This window comes from Cygnus olor, chromosome 19 (genome assembly GCF_009769625.2).
Source record: "Cygnus olor isolate bCygOlo1 chromosome 19, bCygOlo1.pri.v2, whole genome shotgun sequence".
Lineage (NCBI taxonomy): Eukaryota > Metazoa > Chordata > Aves > Anseriformes > Anatidae > Cygnus > Cygnus olor.
In genome coordinates, this window is record NC_049187.1 from 1,503,082 (window position 1) to 1,522,050 (window position 18,969).

The window sequence follows — 18,969 nt, forward strand, 5'->3', positions numbered from 1 at the left end:
GGAGCTTCGGCGGGTATGTGAACCACTTTACAGCGTATTTCCTCCCCAGTTTTGAGGAGGGGAAAAGGTTAAACTAGACGTAATTTGAGTCACTGACAGCCTCAATATTACAGGACCTGCATTTCTTGTATCACATCTATCATAGCAGGGCTTCAACAATAATGGAAATTATATATTTGTTCCCCAGTAACTACTCTACATGAGAATAGTCTGTAATTTTTTAAAATCATTTATCTGGTCACGATGATACTGAAGTATCATTTTCACAGAAGTTAAGCAAGATTCAAGATCATCTATACCAACGGTGTGCTCCGCACAGTACAGAGAAGGCACTCGGTAAGCTCTGTGTCCACTGCAACAGAAACATAGACGTAATATTTCTGTGAAATTCTGAGAAAAACAAGCAGGCTACCATCCTCCTGCCCACCCTTACCACAGGCTTAAAACTCACAGAAGGTGGGTGTTCAGAGTAATTCACCTGACATTAGTATTTTCTTCTGAGCTTTTTTAGAAGCTCAGAGGTGCAGCAGAGGTGGAAAGAGCTCTGTGACATTTGGAACATCTGCTCTATTTCCTTGAAGACTGGCTCAGGGAGATGTTCACAAGTTCTGGTGATAGAAATTAATCTGAGAAAAGTAAAGCAAACCTAAGACGAGCACTGGGGACCTAATGGTTAAAGACTATGGAGTGTACTGCCACAGCAGCTCCGTTGGTGTACTGACCCCATTTATACAGCAGCCAGCATTTCCAGCTAAGCAAACAAGAATTCACCTGATAGCAACTGTAATTTTTCTTTATGCAGACCACACTCCCAGGGCCTACGTGCTAAAAAAGCAAGAAATTGCTATCTCCCACACCACGGTGTTTGCTGAGCCACGCAGGAGACCTGCAGACCCTCAGCCCTTCCAAGAGCATGAAGGTTACTGCAACCACAACAGCCAGACTCCTGTGCACAGCGCTACCTTGAGAAATTACAGAAGGCAAGCACAGCAATTCCTTCTTCTTGATTATTTGTCAGTGGTGATCCAATTCTTGAGGACAGCCAGAAGAAAACCCTTTAAGGACAGAACCACAAGATTTGTCTAATATTGATGAATCACTTGGTTAAATGGGACATCACACCTACAGGCAATCACTAGGAAAGTGGTGATCAATGAGTTCGTAAAGCAAGCTCCTGGCAGTTTGATATACAGAACTCATTTACAAAGACCTAACCAAAGAAAGTTGCTGAGGTTCTCACGTAGAATTAAATCATTAATGAGTGAGGTTTTATGCATATAAATGAGGAAAAAAAATCATGTTGGAAATTGAGCACCTAAACTTCACAACAAGTCATTGAAACCACCTGCCAAGAAAAGCAATAAATGATCTTCTCCTTGAGGTCAGGAGTCAAGTTTACCTTACCAAAGAGACTCTTTATTTGAACAAGCTATTGAGATAAATTCTGGTGAAGACACCTGTTATATAGGTCAGACTGGGCAACCTAATGATCCCTTCCATCTTAAAAAATAAACTAAAATAACCTGGGAGAAGTGTTCAACTCGACCAACTATCTCATGTGAAAAACAAGAACTGCCTTAACTTCACGAGGATTCCAAGTTAGTTTTTCCAAGAGTAAGAATGCTCTTTTCCTTCCTTCAGTGAAATTAAGAATTTAACTATAACTTTATTTTCTCTTTAAGGCTGTAAAACCTGAATCAGTTTCCTAAACAGATCTAAGCACGTTCCTCTCCAATTCTCCTCAGTGTATCCCAGCACTGCGGATATTTTCAAGTAACCACGCCACAAATGGCTTCACCCCACTGGCTCACACCTGCAGGCATCATCTTTGCAACCACCCTGGCAGGGAGAGCAGGAAGATGGTATCATCTGTTTCAACAGTCTGCAGAACAGAAAATTTGTGCAAATTCATTTAGCAGGAAACATAAATAAATAAATAAAGAGGATATATACAGTGTAAAATAAAGTGAACAGCACAAAACTGTAGAGAATCAGATTGTGGGTTCTCCTAGGCCATCTTAGGCCACCACAGGCTGACAAGCTGGCATCACATCCCACAGCTCCAGAGCTTTCATACTCAAATACCTTTTCTGGTCTCATCACGTATAAAACATATAAAACATGACTTGCAGTATTAAGTTTCATTTACAGCTTACAGTGAAGCACGCACACTCTTGTTATTTTGTTAGTGACCATTGCATCCAAGAAAGAGGGTCTGTCGTAACAAGCCTTGCTCACGAGCGGAGGAGCCTTGGGTCGTGCCCCTGGCTTTGGGCCAGCATCATCTCCGTTTTAACTCCAGCCTACCCCCTCCGCCACACAATAACACAACTCTGCCTTGCTTTGTTCTTAAATTAGGCATATAGGAAACAACCTCGCCCTCTGGCAAAACAGAAAATAAACCAAGCTTCTGATGACTCTTCTAACAACAGCAAGTGGACAGCCTGTCCAAGGCCGGCATTAGCACCGTCTGTTACAGTTACAAACGGACCAGTTCAATCAGTTGTTATTTCATTAAAAAGTAATGCAACACCTGCTGCAGCATCTCACCTCCGAGAGCCACAGAGTGACCGTAGAGTTAACAGCGGAACAAAGCGTGCTGGAAATGAGACTCGAGAGACGTGATTTGAATGTACAGTGATAGCCTTTTATTAATTCAATCACTATAAGTGGAAAATAATCAAGCTGTCACGCACACAAGCCTTCCTTCAGGTCTGACCTCTGTGTGCTCCAAATGCCACGCGCTATTCCCAGCATGCTATTACAAGTAATGCAAGCTGTAACCTTTACCTATAAACTTGTCTCGTGAATACCCACAAACTATCCCCATTACGATACTGCCCCGGCCACAGGAAAATGCATGCTTTCTGGGGAAAAGGGCTGCACTGCCAATTACCGCTCCCAACTTCAAGCGTCACCCCAACACAGCGCGGTGCTACGACTAACCTATTACCCTCTCGCACTGTGAGTTTACTTAATTACCTCATCAGGTTATCAAAAGAGGGAAAATCCCGTGAAATTAACAGAACAGAAGTTGAGGCCGGGCACGACAGTCATGGGGCAGGGGTCTGCCTGGCGGCACGGCCTCACTGAAGGCAGTGCATGTGCCCTGCACACCCCGACACCCGCGCTGTGCCAGGTCCGGGTGCCAGCACAGGAATTTCTCCCTCCGGAGGCTCCACGCTGCTGCTGCTGGCGGCCGCAAGGCGAAGGCCCAGGGGGTGAGGCCCGGGGTGCCGCGGAGGCCCAGTGGGGGCTCCTGCTGCGGGGAGAGGCAAGGAGCCACGGAGGGAGAGAAGCAGCTGTCCCGCCCCACGGGCACCAGCCCTGCCCCACAGGCACCCATCTTGTCCCACGAGCACCAACCCTGCCCCATGGGCACCAGCCCTGCCCCACAGGCACCCATCTTGTCCCACGGGCACCAACCCTGCCCCATGGGCACCAGCCCTGCCCCACGGGCACCAGCCCCCCAGCTCTCGCCCTCTGCCCCCAGCTCTCGCCCCCTGCCCCCCCGGCCCCCATCGGGTCGGGCTCCCACCAACTCCCTCAGCACCCCCGGGCCCCCTCCAGCTCCCCCCTCAGGTTCCTTCAAGCCGCCACGGCTCCGCCTTGCCCCCCCCAGCTCCTCCCCCTCACAGCCCCCCCCCCGCCCCGCCCCGCCCCGCCCCTCCGGCGCCTCCTCGTCGCCAGGCAGCGGCGGGCGCGGGGCAGGACGGGACGGGAGGGGCGGGGCGCGGGGCACGCCGGGACGGGGCGGAGGTGAGCGGCAGCGCGGGGCCGGGACCGGACCGGGCCGGGCCTGGGTCGGGCTGGGTCGGGCTCGGTTCGGCCCGGCCCGGCCCGGCCCGGCCCGGCTCGGCTCGCCCGGGCTCGCCCCGTGCTCCCCGCCCCGCTCCCCGTGACGCCGTCCTTGCCTTGCAGGGGGTCCCAGGATGGCGGAGAGACCGGAGGACCTGAACCTGCCCAACGCCGTCATCACGCGCATCATCAAGGAGGCGGTGGGTGCCGGCCGGGGGGCTGCGGGCGGGCAGACGGACGCACGGACGGACGGACGGACACGCACACAGCCCGCCCCCCTCACCCCCCCCCGCCGGGGCTCCCCGGGCCGCGGGTTTGCCGCCCAAAGCCCCCGGGGGGGTCCGGCCCTGTCGGGCAGCGCCTCGGGCAGAGGGCAGAGGGCCGAGGCCGTGGCCTGCCCGGGCAGGGGCCTTCCCCACGTCGGTCAGTTAGCGGGGGGTTCGGTTTGGGGCCGTCAGGCGTCAGCGAGCAGCTCGGGGTCTCGCAGGGAAACGGGAGAGTGGCGGTCACCAGGTGAGGTGGTGGCCGCCTCCGCTGCTGAGGCAGAAGTGTCTTTGCCTCTGCACGGCTTATTGTGCCTGAGAGAAAACAGTCACGTTTCCGGGGGCCTTCGGCTGGCATCAAACGTCCTGCGGTAGCGTCTGAGATCAGCACAGAGTTTCCAGTCCTGCTCAGCTCTCTGAATACTGTCAGAGAGCCGACACGTGCGTTAGGTAAGTTTAAGTCACATACAGCAGCTGCTGATAAAACTTGCATTTGCTTTCTAGCTTCCTGATGGAGTGAACATTTCCAAAGAAGCTCGGAGCGCGATATCTCGAGCAGCAAGTGTGTTCGTGCTCTATGCAACATCATGGTAAGAATTTATTGCATCACATAACCGGAGCACTTGGTTTATAACTCACCTCTATGCTGGCTGTCCTGGAGATCTGTTTCAGTCTGTGTGTTGGTATTGTCAGACTAAATAAAATAATCTTTAGCATAACCCACGCCACCAGATTGCCATAGTTTGGTTTGGATTGCCTTTTACAGCTTGATGAAGGCAAGAACCCTTGGCTGACTTTCCAAGCTCGCCATGTGGCTGCACTTGGGCAGATGTGAGCCAGCAGGGTCAGCCTTAGGGCTGGCCACATGGATACAGCAACGTCTTTGGGGGATGGGGAGCATGCGGGTGGGCGTCTGCCCAGAAGATGCTCTGCCAGCAGTTGCTTTTCTGGTGTTGAGTACTCTCGTGGCTTTCTGGAATTACCGCCTTGTAGCCCGTGTTCAGACTTTCTCCTTCTTTCCCCCGGCTATTCATAGAAAAGGTTCATGCAAGCAGAAAACTTAAAGATGTGAGAAAGTAATACAACTAGATGAAAACACTAACAGCCAGTGTAAGCAAGAGGGCATCTTAAACTATTATAGTAAGTGATTAAAAGCCCTGAATATTTAGGAGATTTTCTTTCTTGAAGTTGTTTATGACTTTGATAAACAAGAATAAATTGATGACTGTTATCAATTATCTGTCTTCTCCTCCTTGTTTTTGCCTAGTGCAAATAACTTTGCCATGAAGGGGAAGAGGAAAACCCTGAATGCTGGCGACGTTCTCTCTGCCATGGAGGAAATGGAGTTTCAGCGATTTGTAGGCCCTCTGAAAGAATCCCTGGAAGGTATCGTCCTCAGCTCATGTCGAGGGAAATGAAGCAGCAGCAAGTCCTATTTTCCTTGAACGTTGGACAAGCAACACTTACTTGCCTGTCTTGTTTCTCTTTTCTTTGCCCAGCATCCTACACTGCAGGTTGCCTGGGGATTAATAATGTGCACCTTAGCAGAACTGGGATAACATTATTTCACAACTGATGAGGATTGAGAAAGTCTCATCTGGTATCAATCCCCTATTATGTTATCTAAGGAAAGTCTTAGGTGCTGCCTGTAAATGTGAACTCCTGCGACCTTTTCAGCATTTTTCTGCTGAAACTTAACCTGATTTCCTATGGAGCTGGTCAGCACAGCTCAAATAATAGGGTGAGTTGCTGCTCTGAGTTCACTGCTCCTGCTTTAAGCCTGGAGAGCTAGTGGACATTGGACTTCAGCTACTGTAATGTTCATGCAGTGGCTGGCTTGCAGTTCTTCACTGTTTTCTTTTTAGTTTACAGACGTGAGCAGAAAGGAAAGAAAGAAGCAAGAAAAGATAAAGACAAAAAGACAGACTCAGAGGAACAAGATAAGAGCCGAGAGGAAGAGAATGATGATGATGATGAAAGGATGGAGGAAGAAGAACAAAACGAGGAGGAGGAGGTGGACAACTGAGCTTGCTGATGAGACATGCAGGGGTTGGGTTTTTGTAGGGATATAAATGTTGTAAAGAAATCTTGCTGTGTCCCCTCTTGTTTCCAGTAGAACATTGTACTGTTCTTTTGGGGTCCATCTTTTTTGACTTTAGCTTGTATATAAAGGATTTGGCTAAAACATTTCTAGTGGGTGGACCACCTCATCCCTGTGCGCAGGGGGCTTGGCAGCCTCCCAAGGGTCTGAGCCGGCAGTAATGGGCTATTTGTGCTGGGTTGGCTCTGAAATAGAATGGAAAAAAAAATAGAAGCTGCCCAGGAGAACCTGAGAGAACTGTTGAATAAGCTCATTAAGCCAAGTCAGAGGCTGAATCTTCGTTAACCCACTGGGGCTTAGAGACTACACGATGATGTTAAGAGTCTTAGAAGCTGACCATTTAAAATTTTTGTCTATGTAACGTTTTTTTCTTTAGTTTCTTGCATTCTGTCTGTGCCTTCTATTTTTTGTTCTTTGACAGTGATGCTGTGTCTTTCAGCCTTACCAGCTGTGTGCAGCAATGCAGCACAACTGTACGAGGGCCAGCGAACCGAACTGGTTTTCTCCCCTAAACGAATCTAAATCAAAAAACCTCACTGTACTTACAATGCAAACTAAATACCAAAAGTGCTTGTTTTGTGTCTTTAAAACCCTTCAAGATGAAGAGGGTTTATTTTTTTTATGAAAAATCTGAAGCAAAACTAACTGGAAAAATGTGTATGAGGAATAGTAAAAGGAAGGCTGGCTCACGTGGGACGTTTGCAGGGTAGCAGTGGATCTGGTGGTCTCACCTCCCTCCTCCGCAGAGCTGCAGTTCCTGCAGGCAGCTTGGTGGTTTTTCTGCAAGTCTAAATGTAGTGTTAGAATAGCAGTGTTTCTTTTTTTTTCCCTCCTGAATTGGAGTGGACTAATTACTTCAGAAGACATTCAGGGTGTGCAGCCTACCTCCAGGAGTGCAGTGAGGGCAGTGCAGTCCTACGTAGGAAGGCCAGCCTCAAGTCTGTGAATTTTTTACATATCCCTATCAAGAAAATGGGGTCAAACCAGCAGAATTACCTGTTAGAATAAGCTTCTTTTGGACGCAGTGCTTTATTATTTGACTGATCTTTTTTCAAGGCTAATAAACCTGATATTTCGACTTAACTGAGAGCTAGCGAAGGAAATGAAGAACGTTTTAGGTACGTTTAAGTAAACCTCCCGGTTTTGCTGATGTGCAGCTTAAACAGGAGCACGTGGGAGGAGTAGTGCGTCCTGTGTTTTATAAAGTTGATGCAGAACCCCCCGAGAGCTCCCCAGCCTTGCCAGTTTTACGGCACAGGGACAACGCGCAGAGACCCAGCTCCTGGAGAGAGCTGACTCACCAGCGATCTTCTGCCATCGGCTTTCCACTGGCATGCAGTCAGTAACAGGAGAAAAGACCGCACTGACAACGTCTTCCCGAGGTCTAACAAAGAAGTGGTGCTTCTAGCTTTTTTTTTATATTCTCGTACACGTCTGGGACGCGTGCTCTGGCGGGACCGGTATCTAAATAAAAGCCAGACCTTTTGCAGCCGCTGCCTCCTTCATTCCCCCAGGACGGGCTGGGCTCAGCGCCGAGGGCAGCAGCGGGGGGGCACGGGGCGGGGGGGGGGGGGGGTTTGCAGGACGGAACGGGAGCGCGCACGGGGCCGGGAGCGCGCACGGGGCCGCGGCCGCCGCCTTCCCGCGCCCCGCCGCGCGAGACTTCCCGCCTCTTCCCCGGGAACGGGGGGCCGGGGGCGTGGCCATGCAAAGCAGGGGGCGGGGCCAGGCAAATTCCGCGCGGCAGGAGCGGCGGCGGCAGGTGAGCGCGGGCCGGGGCGGCGGGGAGCCCGCGGGCGGCGGCACCGGGCCGGTGGCGGGGGCGGTGTCCCCCCGCTGCGCCCGGGGCTGCTGCAGCGCTCCGCGGCTGGGAAGCGCCCTCCCGGCTCGGCTCGGCTCGGCCCGGCCCGGCCCGGCCCGGCTCGGCGCCCGGCGGTTTTCCCGTCCGCGTCCCCCTGCAGCGTGCCCCGAGCAGGGCTGCAGGGGTGGCCGAGGGGCTGGGGGCGCGGTGCGGCTGGGGGGGCTCGGTTTGTCCGGCCCGGAGCAGAGCAGGCCGAGGGGAGGCCTCCTGGCGGCCTGCAGCCTCCTCGCGAGGGGAGCGGAGGGGCAGGCGCTGAGCTCTGCTCCCTGGGGACAGCGACAGGACCCGAGGGGACGGCACGGAGCTGGGACAGGGGAGGGTCAGGGTGGTGTTAGGGAGAGGTTCTGCACCCAGAGGTGGTCCGGGGCTGGGACAGGCTGCCCAGGGACGTGGGCACGGCACCGGGCTGCTGGAGCTTGAGAAGCGTTTGGACAAAGCTCCAAGACACAGGGGCTGGTTTGGGGTGGTCCCGTGTGGAGCCAGGAGTTGGACTCGGTGGCCCCTGTGGGTCCCTTCCAGCTCGGGCCGTTCTGTGGCTGTGCTTCATGACGAAGCCGGTGGCAGGCACCCAGCTGGCACGCGGTGCTGAGCCCGCTGCCGGTGCCAGGACCCCGGCACTGAGGCACTGTAAGAGCTCGAGCCCGGCTGTGCCCCGCAGGGACGTGTACCGGGTTTTGGGGCCGTGGGGAAGGTGCAAAGCAGTGAGTGGTGGCACCCTGCCGATTCCCACAGGAATGCTCCCTCGGCATCTCAGAGTGCACTGGTTTCCAGATGGAAGATGAAATCTTTCCTAACGCCTTGACCTTTGTTAGTGGCTGTTAATTAAGCTGCAGGAGGGTGGGAGCCGTGTGGGGATCTGCGTGGCTCTGGGGCCGTCAGCACATGGGGACACATCTCCCAGCCGGGCCGCACCTCGCAGCCGCTCGCGCTGCCCTTCCTTTGCCCGCCGCAGCCCTGCCCTGGCTTTCGGGCGGTTTCGGGGCATGCAGCGGCTCAGCTTCTGCCAAAGGGGGCCCCAGGCAGCGAGGTACCCCAAGCTGTGGCTGTTATCCCCGCTCCGCAGGCCCTTGGGACCTTCCCCACCGAGGGTGGTGGCCTCTATCTGTCCCGTACAGCACAGTCGCGGCCGGCTGCCTCCCATCCCACCCCGTCCCCCTCCCCTGCCTCCCACGGGATTAACTGCCAGAGCATTTTCTGGATTCTCGAGGTGCATTTTGCTCACTGAACCCTTTGTTCCCGGTGGCTGCCCGCTGCCAGCCTGCCTGGAGCCCTGCCCGAGCGGCGCCCGGGGGCTCTCCGTGAGCAGGGACGGGCTGCAGCAGCCCCGGTCTCTCAGTTATTTCCTAAGGGGTGCCGTGACACTGCCAGCGCGCCGTCAGCTCGTCTGCATCCCACGCAAACACCGCTGTAATTTTTTATAGTGCTTTTATGTATGTAAGCTGGCAAGTAATCGAGAGGTGCCCTTTCTGTATCCCCAAGCTAGGAATGTGAGGACTCGGTTCAAGCCCGGCCTGAACGTGACGCCCCTGTTACAAGTGGGCTGGTCTGCTGCAGACTGGGAATTTGGCTCTGTGTGGGAATATTTGAAGGGTCTTGAGCTTATCCCAGTGTAAAACAGGTGAACACCTCAAATTAAAGGTTTTGCAGTGGAACAGAGCCATCTCCTGACCAGCTCTGTCGCTGCCTGCTGTAGCAACTGCCCGTGTAAGACGTCTTTCCCAGGACCACGGTCCTGGCGGGCAGACCCAGAGGTTTCTGTGTCCTGCAGAGAGCCGGGCACGGTGGGCATGGGTAGAGGATCAGTGAGGCTTATTGCTGAGGAAATCCCTCCTGGTTCTTGGATTTACGGCAGAAAACAGGAGGGCCGTGATGGGACTGGGGACGGGGGCTGCTCCTGGGATGGGTCACGCAGTCAGGTCTGGGCTGTCCCCAGCGTGCAGCTCCCTGCCGGGGGGCCGCCAGGCTGGGGAGGAACCTCCGCTGCTTTCAGAAGCCAGTCCCCAGCTCTCCGCCCTCAAGCTCTCAAAACAAAGTCCGTGCTGTGCGGTTTGTTTGTTTCCTGAAGCTGAACATCGGCTCCTGGGCAGAGGCAGAGCTGGGGGAGGCCGTAACCTCTGCCGGGAGCTGGCCGGGCCCCACGCCCTCACTGTGCTCCAGGGGCCCTAAATCCTGCACTGCTGCCCTGGGGCCAGCACTGCCGCTCCTCCGGCTCCTCTACTCGAGGCTCCTCCGCTCGGGGTGGTTGCGGGACCTTATCTGGATGAGGTGCTGGCGCTGTTGGTCCCACTGGGGTTATCCCATGGCTCACAGCAGCTGCGCTCAGGCAGAAGTGCTCAAAGCCGCCCCGAAGGAGCGGCCTGCCCCTCGGCTGTGCTTTCCAGGCCGTCCTGGCCACAGCAGCCGCTCCTGTGCCGCGCCGAGCGCCTCGTCCCCGGGGAACGCCAGCTCCTTCCCCCGGCTCTGGGTGCGCTGGTGCCAGCCCTGTGGTACCCCCCAGGTTTTTCTGTGGGCAAAAGGCAGCGTGGCTTAAGCAAAGCAAAGCATTTATTGTTGTGAAACTTAAATCTGACTTACCTAGTCACAGCTGTTATTAGTGAGATCTAATTATTGCAGGGAAAAAAAGAAAAAGAAAGCATTAAAGGAAGAAGTTTCAATGATAACACAGCTAGAATTCGGCTTGTGCATGCTGAATACTTGCCCTTTGTTACCCCGTAAGCGCCTCTGCCCAACTCCCACGTTTGCATTTCTTTATCAGGCAGTACGTAAGTGGGCATTGGTGTTGTGTAACCGCGGCGTTCATAGCCTCGTGACTTCAGCACCATCCCGTGCCTCTCTTCTTCACCCAGCGCCCATACGTTTCTGTACCTGCCCTTTCCCACTGTGGCCGTGACTACTTTGTGCTACACAGACCAATTTTCGACCGCCGTCTGTATGTCACACAGCTGTATCGCACAGAGCTACGCGAAAGTAGAATGAATTAAGCAAAGACCGTCTTATCACAGAAAATCGCTGTTCTAGCTCCACAAGCTGAAACAAAGCTCCAGGCAGCGCTGGGCAAGTCCTGACCTTGCAGAGGTGGTACAGAGCCCGCGGCTGGGCACTAACAGGGTGTTGTGGTATTTACTGGGTTACAGGGCGAGAGGCTCCTGCTTCACCCCCGCAGCCTGGGAAGCAGATGCCCTGGGGAATTCGCTGCTGCTGCCCCGCTGCGGCTCACCAGATACCGACCAGAACCACGCTGGGCTGCCACGCTCTCTCTTAACTCACCTCGCAGTCACCGGCCTCAGCCCCCTCCTCGTGTGTGCTGACAGCAGCGGCTTACCAGCACCCAGCCACTAACCTGATGTTTTTGGTGTTTCAGAGTCTCCTTTCTCGGCTTCCTCGTGAATTCCCAAGATGCAGGCGGACTCGCTCCTTCACAGTGGCTACTTCCACCCCGTGCTACGCTCTTGGCAGTGCACAGCAACCACCTTCGATGCCTCCAACCTCATCTACCCGATTTTTGTCACGTGAGTGAGCCGTGGTCTCTGGGTTAGGGACAAACCAAGCTCAGCTTGACCGCACATAGAGCTACAGGCTTGGGTGCTCCCTGAGTGCTTGGATGGGTTCAGACACCCCAAAAGATTCCCTGTAGACAAGCCTGGGATGGGGGCTGGGTTCTCTGGGCACTGCACACCTCTGATCTTCCTTCTCACACCAAGTGCTCATCTCTGTCCCATCCGACTTCTGCAGTGACAGCCCTGATGCGGTGGAGCCGATCGCCAGCCTCCCTGGACAAGCCAGGTAAGAGCACAGACCCGCGGCGCTGCGTGCCCCCTGGCATGAGCAGGGCTGACATGGGCCTGAGATGAGCACAGGCCAGGGGTGACCCTCCCAGCCCCTCGTATTCCCTGTCTTGGGGACCCCCCAGCAGCTGGCGGGGTGGGAGCATCCCTCTGCTTCAGGAGAGAAAGAAATCAGATTGGGGTGTTTGGAAAATACCGACACTGGCAGGGAGGGTGCCAGGGCCCCGCGACGTCGCAGAGCACTCGCACGGTGTGGGCTGGGCACGCAGCGAAGTTGGGAGAGAACGGGGAGCCCAGAGGCAGCTGGACACGGCTTCTGTCCTGCGTTAGGTCCTGTTGCTCCGTCAGCTCCTGTCCTCACTCGCTGCCGCGTTGGCAAGGCTTGGTCGGAGGCCAGAGGGGGATGTTCCCGTCGGGAGGTGGGCAGGATCTCCCTTGCGTAGGGCAGGATTTCCAAATCTGTCCTTGCTGCGGGGCGGCAAGAGGTGGGTCGGCGTGGGAGAGGCACCGGGCACCTCAGCCAAGTCGTACAAAGCACCTCACTGCTCACGGCTCTGCTCTGCTGGCCCTGGGCACGTGGCCACGGTTGTGCAAGCAGAGTGCGCGGCAGAGTGCGTGCTCTGTGCCGCGCCAGGCACTGCGCCTGCTGCCCAGCTCACCGTGCTGAGCCCAAACTCGGCTTTCGGGCCTGCAACAGGAAAGCGGAGATAAGGGATTCAAGGGCAGGGCGTGCTTGTCCTTTCAGAGCAGAGACAGAGCAGAGGTCAGCCCCCTCTGTGTCCCTGCCGGGTAGATAACTGTCCTGTAGCCCCAGATAAGGTGCTGCATTGTTCCTCCCAGCACCAGCTCCCCTCTATCTCCCGCTGCTGCTTGCGGGGCGGCGCTGCTTACAGACCAGCACCCGAGTTAGTGATGAGCCCGGGTCCATCGGAGTGGCCCCACAGACAGGGCCCTGCGAATGGCCGGCTGGGTGGCCGAGCACTGTTAGGCCGGGGGGGTTGTGCTGTCCCTGGGGGCACTCGTCGTGTCTTTGCTGGTGCCTGGCAGCCCCCCTTTATGGAACCAGAGAATCACGGAATGGTTTGGGTTGGAAGGGACCTTAAAGCCCTTCTGGTTCCACCCCCTGCCATGGGCAGGGACCCCTCCCACCAGCCCAGGCTGCCCCCAGCCCCATCCAGCCTGGCCTTGGGCACTGCCAGGGATGGGGCACCCACAGCTCCTCTGGGCAGCCTGGGCCAGGGCCTCACCGCCCTCTGAGTAAAGAATTTCTTCCTCATATTTAATATAAACCTACCCTCATTTAGTTTAAGGCCATTACCCCTTGTCCTGTCACAGTACCCCCGACACAGAGTCCCTCCCCAGCTTTCCTGCAGCCCCCTTTAGGCACTGGCAGGCCACTGTAAGGTCACCCCGGAGCCTTCTCTTCTCCAGGCTGAACAACCCCAACTCCCTCAGCCTGTCCCCATAGCAGAGGTGCTCCAGCCCCTCATGGCCCTCCTATGGCCTTGTTCTAATATTTCCCTGTCCTTGTGCTGGGGGCCCCAAGCTGAACACAGGGCTCCAGGTCAGGTCTCACGAGAGCAGAGGGGGACAGTCCCCTCCCTCGCCCTGCTGGCTGTGCTGCTTTGATGCAGCCCAGGACACAGTTGGCTTTCTGGGCTGTAAGTGCACGATGCTGGCTCACGTTGAGCTTCTCATCCACCAACACCCTTCTCAGAGCTGCTCTCATTCCATTCCCCACCCAGCCTGTATTTGTGCTTGGGATTGCCCCAGCCCAGGTGCAGGACCTTGCACTTGGCCTTGTTGAACTTCCCTTTGCTCTTTTTAGGTACGGAGTCAACAAGCTGGAAGGAATGCTGCGGCCCCTTGTCGAGGACGGCCTGAAGTGTGTGCTTATCTTCGGGGTGCCCAGCAAGGTCCCCAAGGTCAGTGTGTGTGAGCAGGTGGTGGCAGGGAGCTTGGGGTGGCCACAGAGGCGGTGGTAGAGCAGTGTGGGACTGGAGGGGGTCTCCATATCAAACACGGGCAGCTCAGGGGCTGTGGCACACTGGTACCCCACTGTGCAGAGCAGGATGAGGATGGGAGACCACAGCAACACCTGAAACGCTCCTGGAAACCCTGGGTGCCTCTGCTCTGTCCCTGTAAACACGTGGTGCGACACTGCAGTGTGGAGGAGAGCAGAGAGCTCTGCACTGCCGAAAGCAGGATGGCTGGCTCGAGAGGAGCGTGTCCTGTGCTCCCTCTCCTGGCCCTGCCTGGCACTGGGAGCTGCTGCAGGGTGGCCCGAAGACTTGCGCTCACCTTGGTGTCACTGCTCCATCGCCCTTTTCCCCCACTGGTGATCTCACCGCTCTGTGGTACAGGGCCTCACTGTTCAAAACGTGTTTCTTGGGCAGATCTGCTGCCATGGAGGAGCTGGTGGGAGGCCCTCAGCTCTGTGTCCTGAGGCATTTCTCTTCTCACAGGATGAGAGAGGCTCTGCCGCTGATGCAGAGGACACGCCTGCCATCCAGGCCATCAAGAAGATCCGCTCCACCTTCCCAGAGCTGCTCATTGCCTGTGATGTCTGCTTGTGCCCTTACACCTCCCACGGGCACTGCGGTGAGCACTCAGCCTGGGTCCCAGGGTGCTGCTCAGGCACCGTCCCGCAGCAGCACCTTCCCCTGACTGGGACTCTGGGGATTTGCTGCTTTCTGCTGAAGAGCTCTGGGTGCTGGTGGGGCCAGGCCAGCTCCTGCCTCAAGGCTTCCCAGTGCTTGCAGTAAGTCTGGGAGACCTCCTGGATTCTGGCAGCAGCTGGACAGGGTGGGAGGCACATGTGGATAAAGAACCCGCTCCCTGTTCCTGAATCTGTCTGAGCACCCACCCAGGTCCCCCATCGCTGCCTTCCTTGCCCTGGAGCACCCACACGTTGAGTCCAGCTCACGGGGGCTGTGCTGTTGGCCTCCTGCTCGCTGCGCCTCCTTACCCAGCTCTCTAACAGATTCCCCACTGTTGCTCTGAGCATCTCGAGGGCTTGCTCCAAGAGTCATGCTCCCAGCCTGGGGGTTGAGGCAATCGCCCAGCTGTGCTGCCCAGTGCCCGACTCCAGGTTTGTCCCCTAGGCATCCTGCGTGAAGATGGCACCATCCAGAACGAGATCAGTTGCCAGCGGCTAGCAGAAGTGGCACTGGCTTACGCCAAAGCAGGTGAGCAGTCTCCTGGCAGCAGCACCCACGCTTGGCTCTTGCAAACTTGCCCCCTCTCACTTAGAGCTGGCCCAAAAGCAAACCCTGCCCTGGCTCCAGTGGGAGTGCTTTCACTCTGGGCTCCAGAAGCCTCCACCTGCCCTCCACATGCCACCCCTGAGGAAGTTGCAGGGACCCCAGACCCTTCCCTTTGGCCCTAAGAGGGAGATGTCTGGGGTCGCCTCCTGCAGGCAGTCAGAGCCCTGGGCAGGTCTCGGTATCTCCGGCCTTTCCCCGCAGGCTGCCACATTGTTGCCCCCTCGGACATGATGGATGGGCGCATCGCGGCCATAAAGCAGGCGCTGATCTCCAGTGACATGGGCAACAAGGTGAGCGCGGGACCTGTCAGGAGCAACACCAACAGGGGGGCCGCGCCACGAAGAGACCTGGGCAAAGGGTGGAAGAAGTGAACCCCCCACCTTGCTCGTGACACGCCGCAGGCGTTTTCCTGCCCCAGTGCTGCGTGCAGGATGGGAAGGTCCTCGGCCAGACACACGGGCAAGCGAGGTGCCAGGCCTGTGGCAGCGGAAGGAGGATGTGGGGCAGAGTATAAACCAGCTGTAGGAGGGAATCGCCACTGCCCCGGAGCTGGGATGCAGCACAGAGCTTCTGGCCCTCATGGCTCCATTCTCCGCAGGTCTCGGTGATGAGCTACAGTGCCAAGTTTGCTTCATGCTTCTATGGTCCCTTCAGGTGAGGCTCTGCAGGGAACGGCCCCAGCCAGCACCAGGCTGGCCAGGTGTGTCCCAGCTCGCTACCTGGGAATGGGGCTCAGCCAGAGCCGGGGCTGGAGCCTACCTGGTTGCTTTGGAGCACCTTCTTCCTGCTTCCTCGGTGTAAGAAGGAAAAAACGTACCTTGCCCAGGAGAGGCTGGCTGGTGGGAAAGTGCTGGGTGAATTCCTGGGGGATCTCCTGTCCCACCCCTGCATCTGCTCATCCTGGCAGTCAGAGGGAGCTGCCTACAGCTGCCAGGAGCAGCAAGGAGGGGAGTCACAGGAGCCAGCGTTGCCCCAAAGGGTGCATTTCGGGACAAGCCTCAGCTCATCCAGCTGGTAAACATCCCAAGAAAGGCATGACCCCAAGAGTCCCTGAGGGACCTGGCCCAGAAAAGAGCAAAAGGGAAATGTCTGAAATAACTTCACCCCAGCCCTCTGGGTTTGGAAGCACGGCTCCTGCACTTGCTGGGGCTGTCCCCACGTCCTGGTGTGGATGGGGTAGAAGGAGCAGCTGCTCTGGCTGTTGACCCAGCCTGTCCTCACACACGAAGCCGTGCAGGGTGAGAGGCAGAGGGAGCCGTGCTGGCACCGATCTCTGCCCTCTGCCTTGTTCCCAGGGATGCTGCGCAATCCAAACCCGCCTTCGGAGACCGGCGATGCTACCAGCTGCCGCCAGGCGCCAGGGGCCTGGCGCTGCGAGCTGTGGTGAGTCAAACCTCACGGTTCTGTCGCTGTGGGGACTGGAAAACCCTCACACAGCGCCCAGGCAAGAAACCTTACACCCAGCACTGCAGAGGGGCTTGGGACAAGCTGGAGGCAGGAGGGGGGAGGCGCGCCAGCCAAAAAGGCTGAGGGGCTTCGCCCTCCACAAGCGAGAGCTGTGGTGCCCACCAGCTCACCAGAGAGCTGGTGCACGGCAGGGACCCGAGGACTGCGTGTTTGGAGCCATGGAGCTGGGTGTGCTGTTCCTGCTGAGGCTTGGAGGGATAAGGACATGTCCCTGGTCAAGGAACACGCAGCCCTGGCTTTCCCCAGGCAGCTGGCTAGGGCAGCGGCAGCTCCTCCATCGCAGCCTGTCCATGGGCTCCTGTGGCCTTTAGGGGCTCACCCAACCCTTCTGGTGGCCCTGGGCCCCTGGGAAAAGCAAACACCGGGTCAAAACTGCTGGGAAAACCAACGGTGCGCTTGCTGGACAAGTGTTGTGAGCTGCAGGGATCGCGCGCGTGCTCTCCTCGCAGGACCGGGACGTGCGTGAGGGAGCAGACATGCTGATGGTGAAGCCCGGGATGCCCTACCTGGACCTCGTGCGGGACGTCAAGGACCGAGTAAGGCCCGCACGCTTCCTGCAGGCACGGGGGGCTCGGGGTAACCCCCGAGGAAGGGGAGCAGGTTGGGGGCGGCCAGCATCATCATTTCAAAACCTACGGGGATGCGACTTGGCGTGACAGCCGGGTGCTCGGGGAGGGGACGCCGCCCCTGGGCGGCCAAAGGGCCCCCGGCGGGCGTCCCCCGCTGACCTCCCCGTCCACAGCACGCCACGCACCCGCTGGCGGTGTACCACGTCTCGGGGGAGTTCGCCATGCTGTGGCACGGCGCCCAGGCCGGGGCCTTCAGCCTCAAGGCCGCGGTGATGGAGGCGATGGCCGCCTTCAGGCGCGCAGGTGAGAAGCGGTCGGGATGGGGCCGGGTGGGGGCGTCGGGCTCCGGTTCCATCCTCGGCTCCCGGCCCCTCTCCTCCTCCTCCTCCTCCTCCCCCCTCAGGGGCCGACGCCATCATCACGTACTTCGCGCCGCAGCTGCTGCGCTGGCTGAAGGAGGAGGCGGCGGCGGGGCGGGCCTGAGCGCGGCGGGCGGGGCCGGGGCCGGGGGGGGGGCCGGGACCGGGCTCCCGGGGCCGGGCGGTTCCCGACGCGGCGGAGCCGGCCCCGGGCAGCACGGAGGAGGTAGGTGCGGGCCCGGCCCGGCCCGGCTTCCCCCCCCCCCACCCCCCGCGCACCTCGGCCCTGCCGCCGCCGCCGCCCCGGGGCCCCGCTTCTCCCCCCCGGGCGATGCGGGCAGGAGCCGGTGCCCGCGGCCCCCCGGTGCGAGCTGCGGGCCCCCGGCTGCCGGCCGTCGGCGCCGTGTTTGCGTAGGGTCGCCCTTAGTGCTGGCTCGCAGCGGGGCAATGCTTCGGCTGCGCTTGGTGACGTGGGACGTGAAGGACACGCTCCTGCGGCTCCGGCAGCCCGTGGGACAGAGTTACTGCGCCGAGGCCCAGGCTCACGGCGTGCGGGTGCAGCCCGAGGCGCTCAGCAAGGCGTTCCGGGAGGCGTACGGCGCCCAGAGCAGGCGCTTCCCCAACTACGGCCAGGGCCAGGGCCTGAGCTCCAAGCGGTGGTGGCTGGACGTGGTGAAACAAACCTTCAGGCTCGCGGGCGTGCACGAAGACGGAGTCCTCTCGCTGATGGCCGAAAACCTTTACTGGGACTTCTGCAGCGCGCGCAACTGGGAGCTGCTGCCCGGAGCCAGCGAGACCTTGAGCCGGTGCTGCCAGCGCGGCTTGCGCATGGGGGTGGTCTCCAACTTCGACAACCGGCTCGAAGACATCCTGGCGCAGTGCGACCTGCGACGCCACTTCGAGTTTGTGCTCACCTCGGAGGCCGCGGGCTTCGCCAAGCCGGACGGGAGGATCTTTGAGAAAGCCCTGCGCCTCGGCGGGGTCCTGCCCGAGCAGGCGGCTCACATCGGGGACGACTACGCCAGGGATTACAGGGCCGCCCGAGAGGTGGGCATGCACAGCTTTCTGCTCCGCACCACCGGGCAGGGTGGGCAGCCAGAGGTGCCCCCAGGGCACGTCCTGCCCACGCTGAGCCACCTGCTGGCCCTCATCGAGAAGGGGTAGCTGCAACAGCTGCGTTTTGGGGAAGGACCAGTGCTGCTGCTGAGTAGCGAACCACTCATAGCTGTGATTTCTTGCTGCAATTTGGGACAAGGAAAAGAAACAAACACTTCTGCAGGGAGAAGCATTGCCCACAGAGCAATAGCGTCATTAATACAATAAAGTATACTTGGCACGCTCAGCGTTCCTGCTGTGTTCTTTCAAAATGCTGTATGGGAGAGGGTCAGTGGTGGTGTCTTCCCCTGCTGGAGCTGGGGACTGGATTGGGAGCAGCACAGGATGCATTTCACCCAGAGTCCTTCATCTCTACGCTCCAGAAAGCCAATTCTGTCCAGAGGG

General features: G+C 57.8%; 3 protein-coding genes across 4 annotated transcripts; all 3 read left to right on the forward strand.

Annotated features, from left to right (window-relative positions):
- Window positions 1–3,709: 3,709 nt before the first annotated feature.
- POLE3 (DNA polymerase epsilon 3, accessory subunit) lies at window positions 3,710–6,147 on the forward strand. 2 transcript variants are annotated; one of them, XM_040531793.1, is made up of 5 exons: window positions 3,710–3,759; window positions 3,922–3,998; window positions 4,566–4,651; window positions 5,329–5,447; window positions 5,927–6,147. In XM_040531793.1, exons 2-5 carry the CDS (start codon window positions 3,933–3,935, stop codon window positions 6,085–6,087), a joined length of 432 nt encoding a protein of 143 aa, XP_040387727.1. In that variant the 5' UTR covers window positions 3,710–3,759; window positions 3,922–3,932; the 3' UTR covers window positions 6,088–6,147. The 2 variants fall into 2 exon arrangements, with proteins under 2 accessions (XP_040387727.1, XP_040387728.1); XM_040531794.1 differs by lacking the exons at window positions 3,710–3,759; window positions 5,927–6,147 and adding an exon at window positions 5,561–5,798 and having other exon boundaries at window positions 3,822–3,998.
- A 1,645-nt stretch (window positions 6,148–7,792) lies between these two features.
- On the forward strand, window positions 7,793–17,669 carry ALAD (aminolevulinate dehydratase). Its single transcript, XM_040531699.1, has 12 exons — window positions 7,793–7,924; window positions 11,385–11,532; window positions 11,756–11,806; window positions 13,637–13,733; window positions 14,274–14,409; window positions 14,913–14,996; window positions 15,276–15,364; window positions 15,673–15,728; window positions 16,370–16,457; window positions 16,991–17,077; window positions 17,284–17,413; window positions 17,514–17,669. Exons 2-12 carry the CDS (start codon window positions 11,420–11,422, stop codon window positions 17,591–17,593), a joined length of 1,011 nt encoding a protein of 336 aa, XP_040387633.1. The 5' UTR covers window positions 7,793–7,924; window positions 11,385–11,419; the 3' UTR covers window positions 17,594–17,669.
- Window positions 17,670–17,766: 97 nt separating this feature from the next.
- On the forward strand, window positions 17,767–18,811 carry HDHD3 (haloacid dehalogenase like hydrolase domain containing 3). Its single transcript, XM_040531700.1, has one exon. The coding sequence runs from the start codon at window positions 17,917–17,919 to the stop codon at window positions 18,631–18,633; it is 717 nt and encodes a 238-aa protein (XP_040387634.1). The 5' UTR covers window positions 17,767–17,916; the 3' UTR covers window positions 18,634–18,811.
- The last annotated feature ends 158 nt before the right edge of the window (window positions 18,812–18,969 follow it).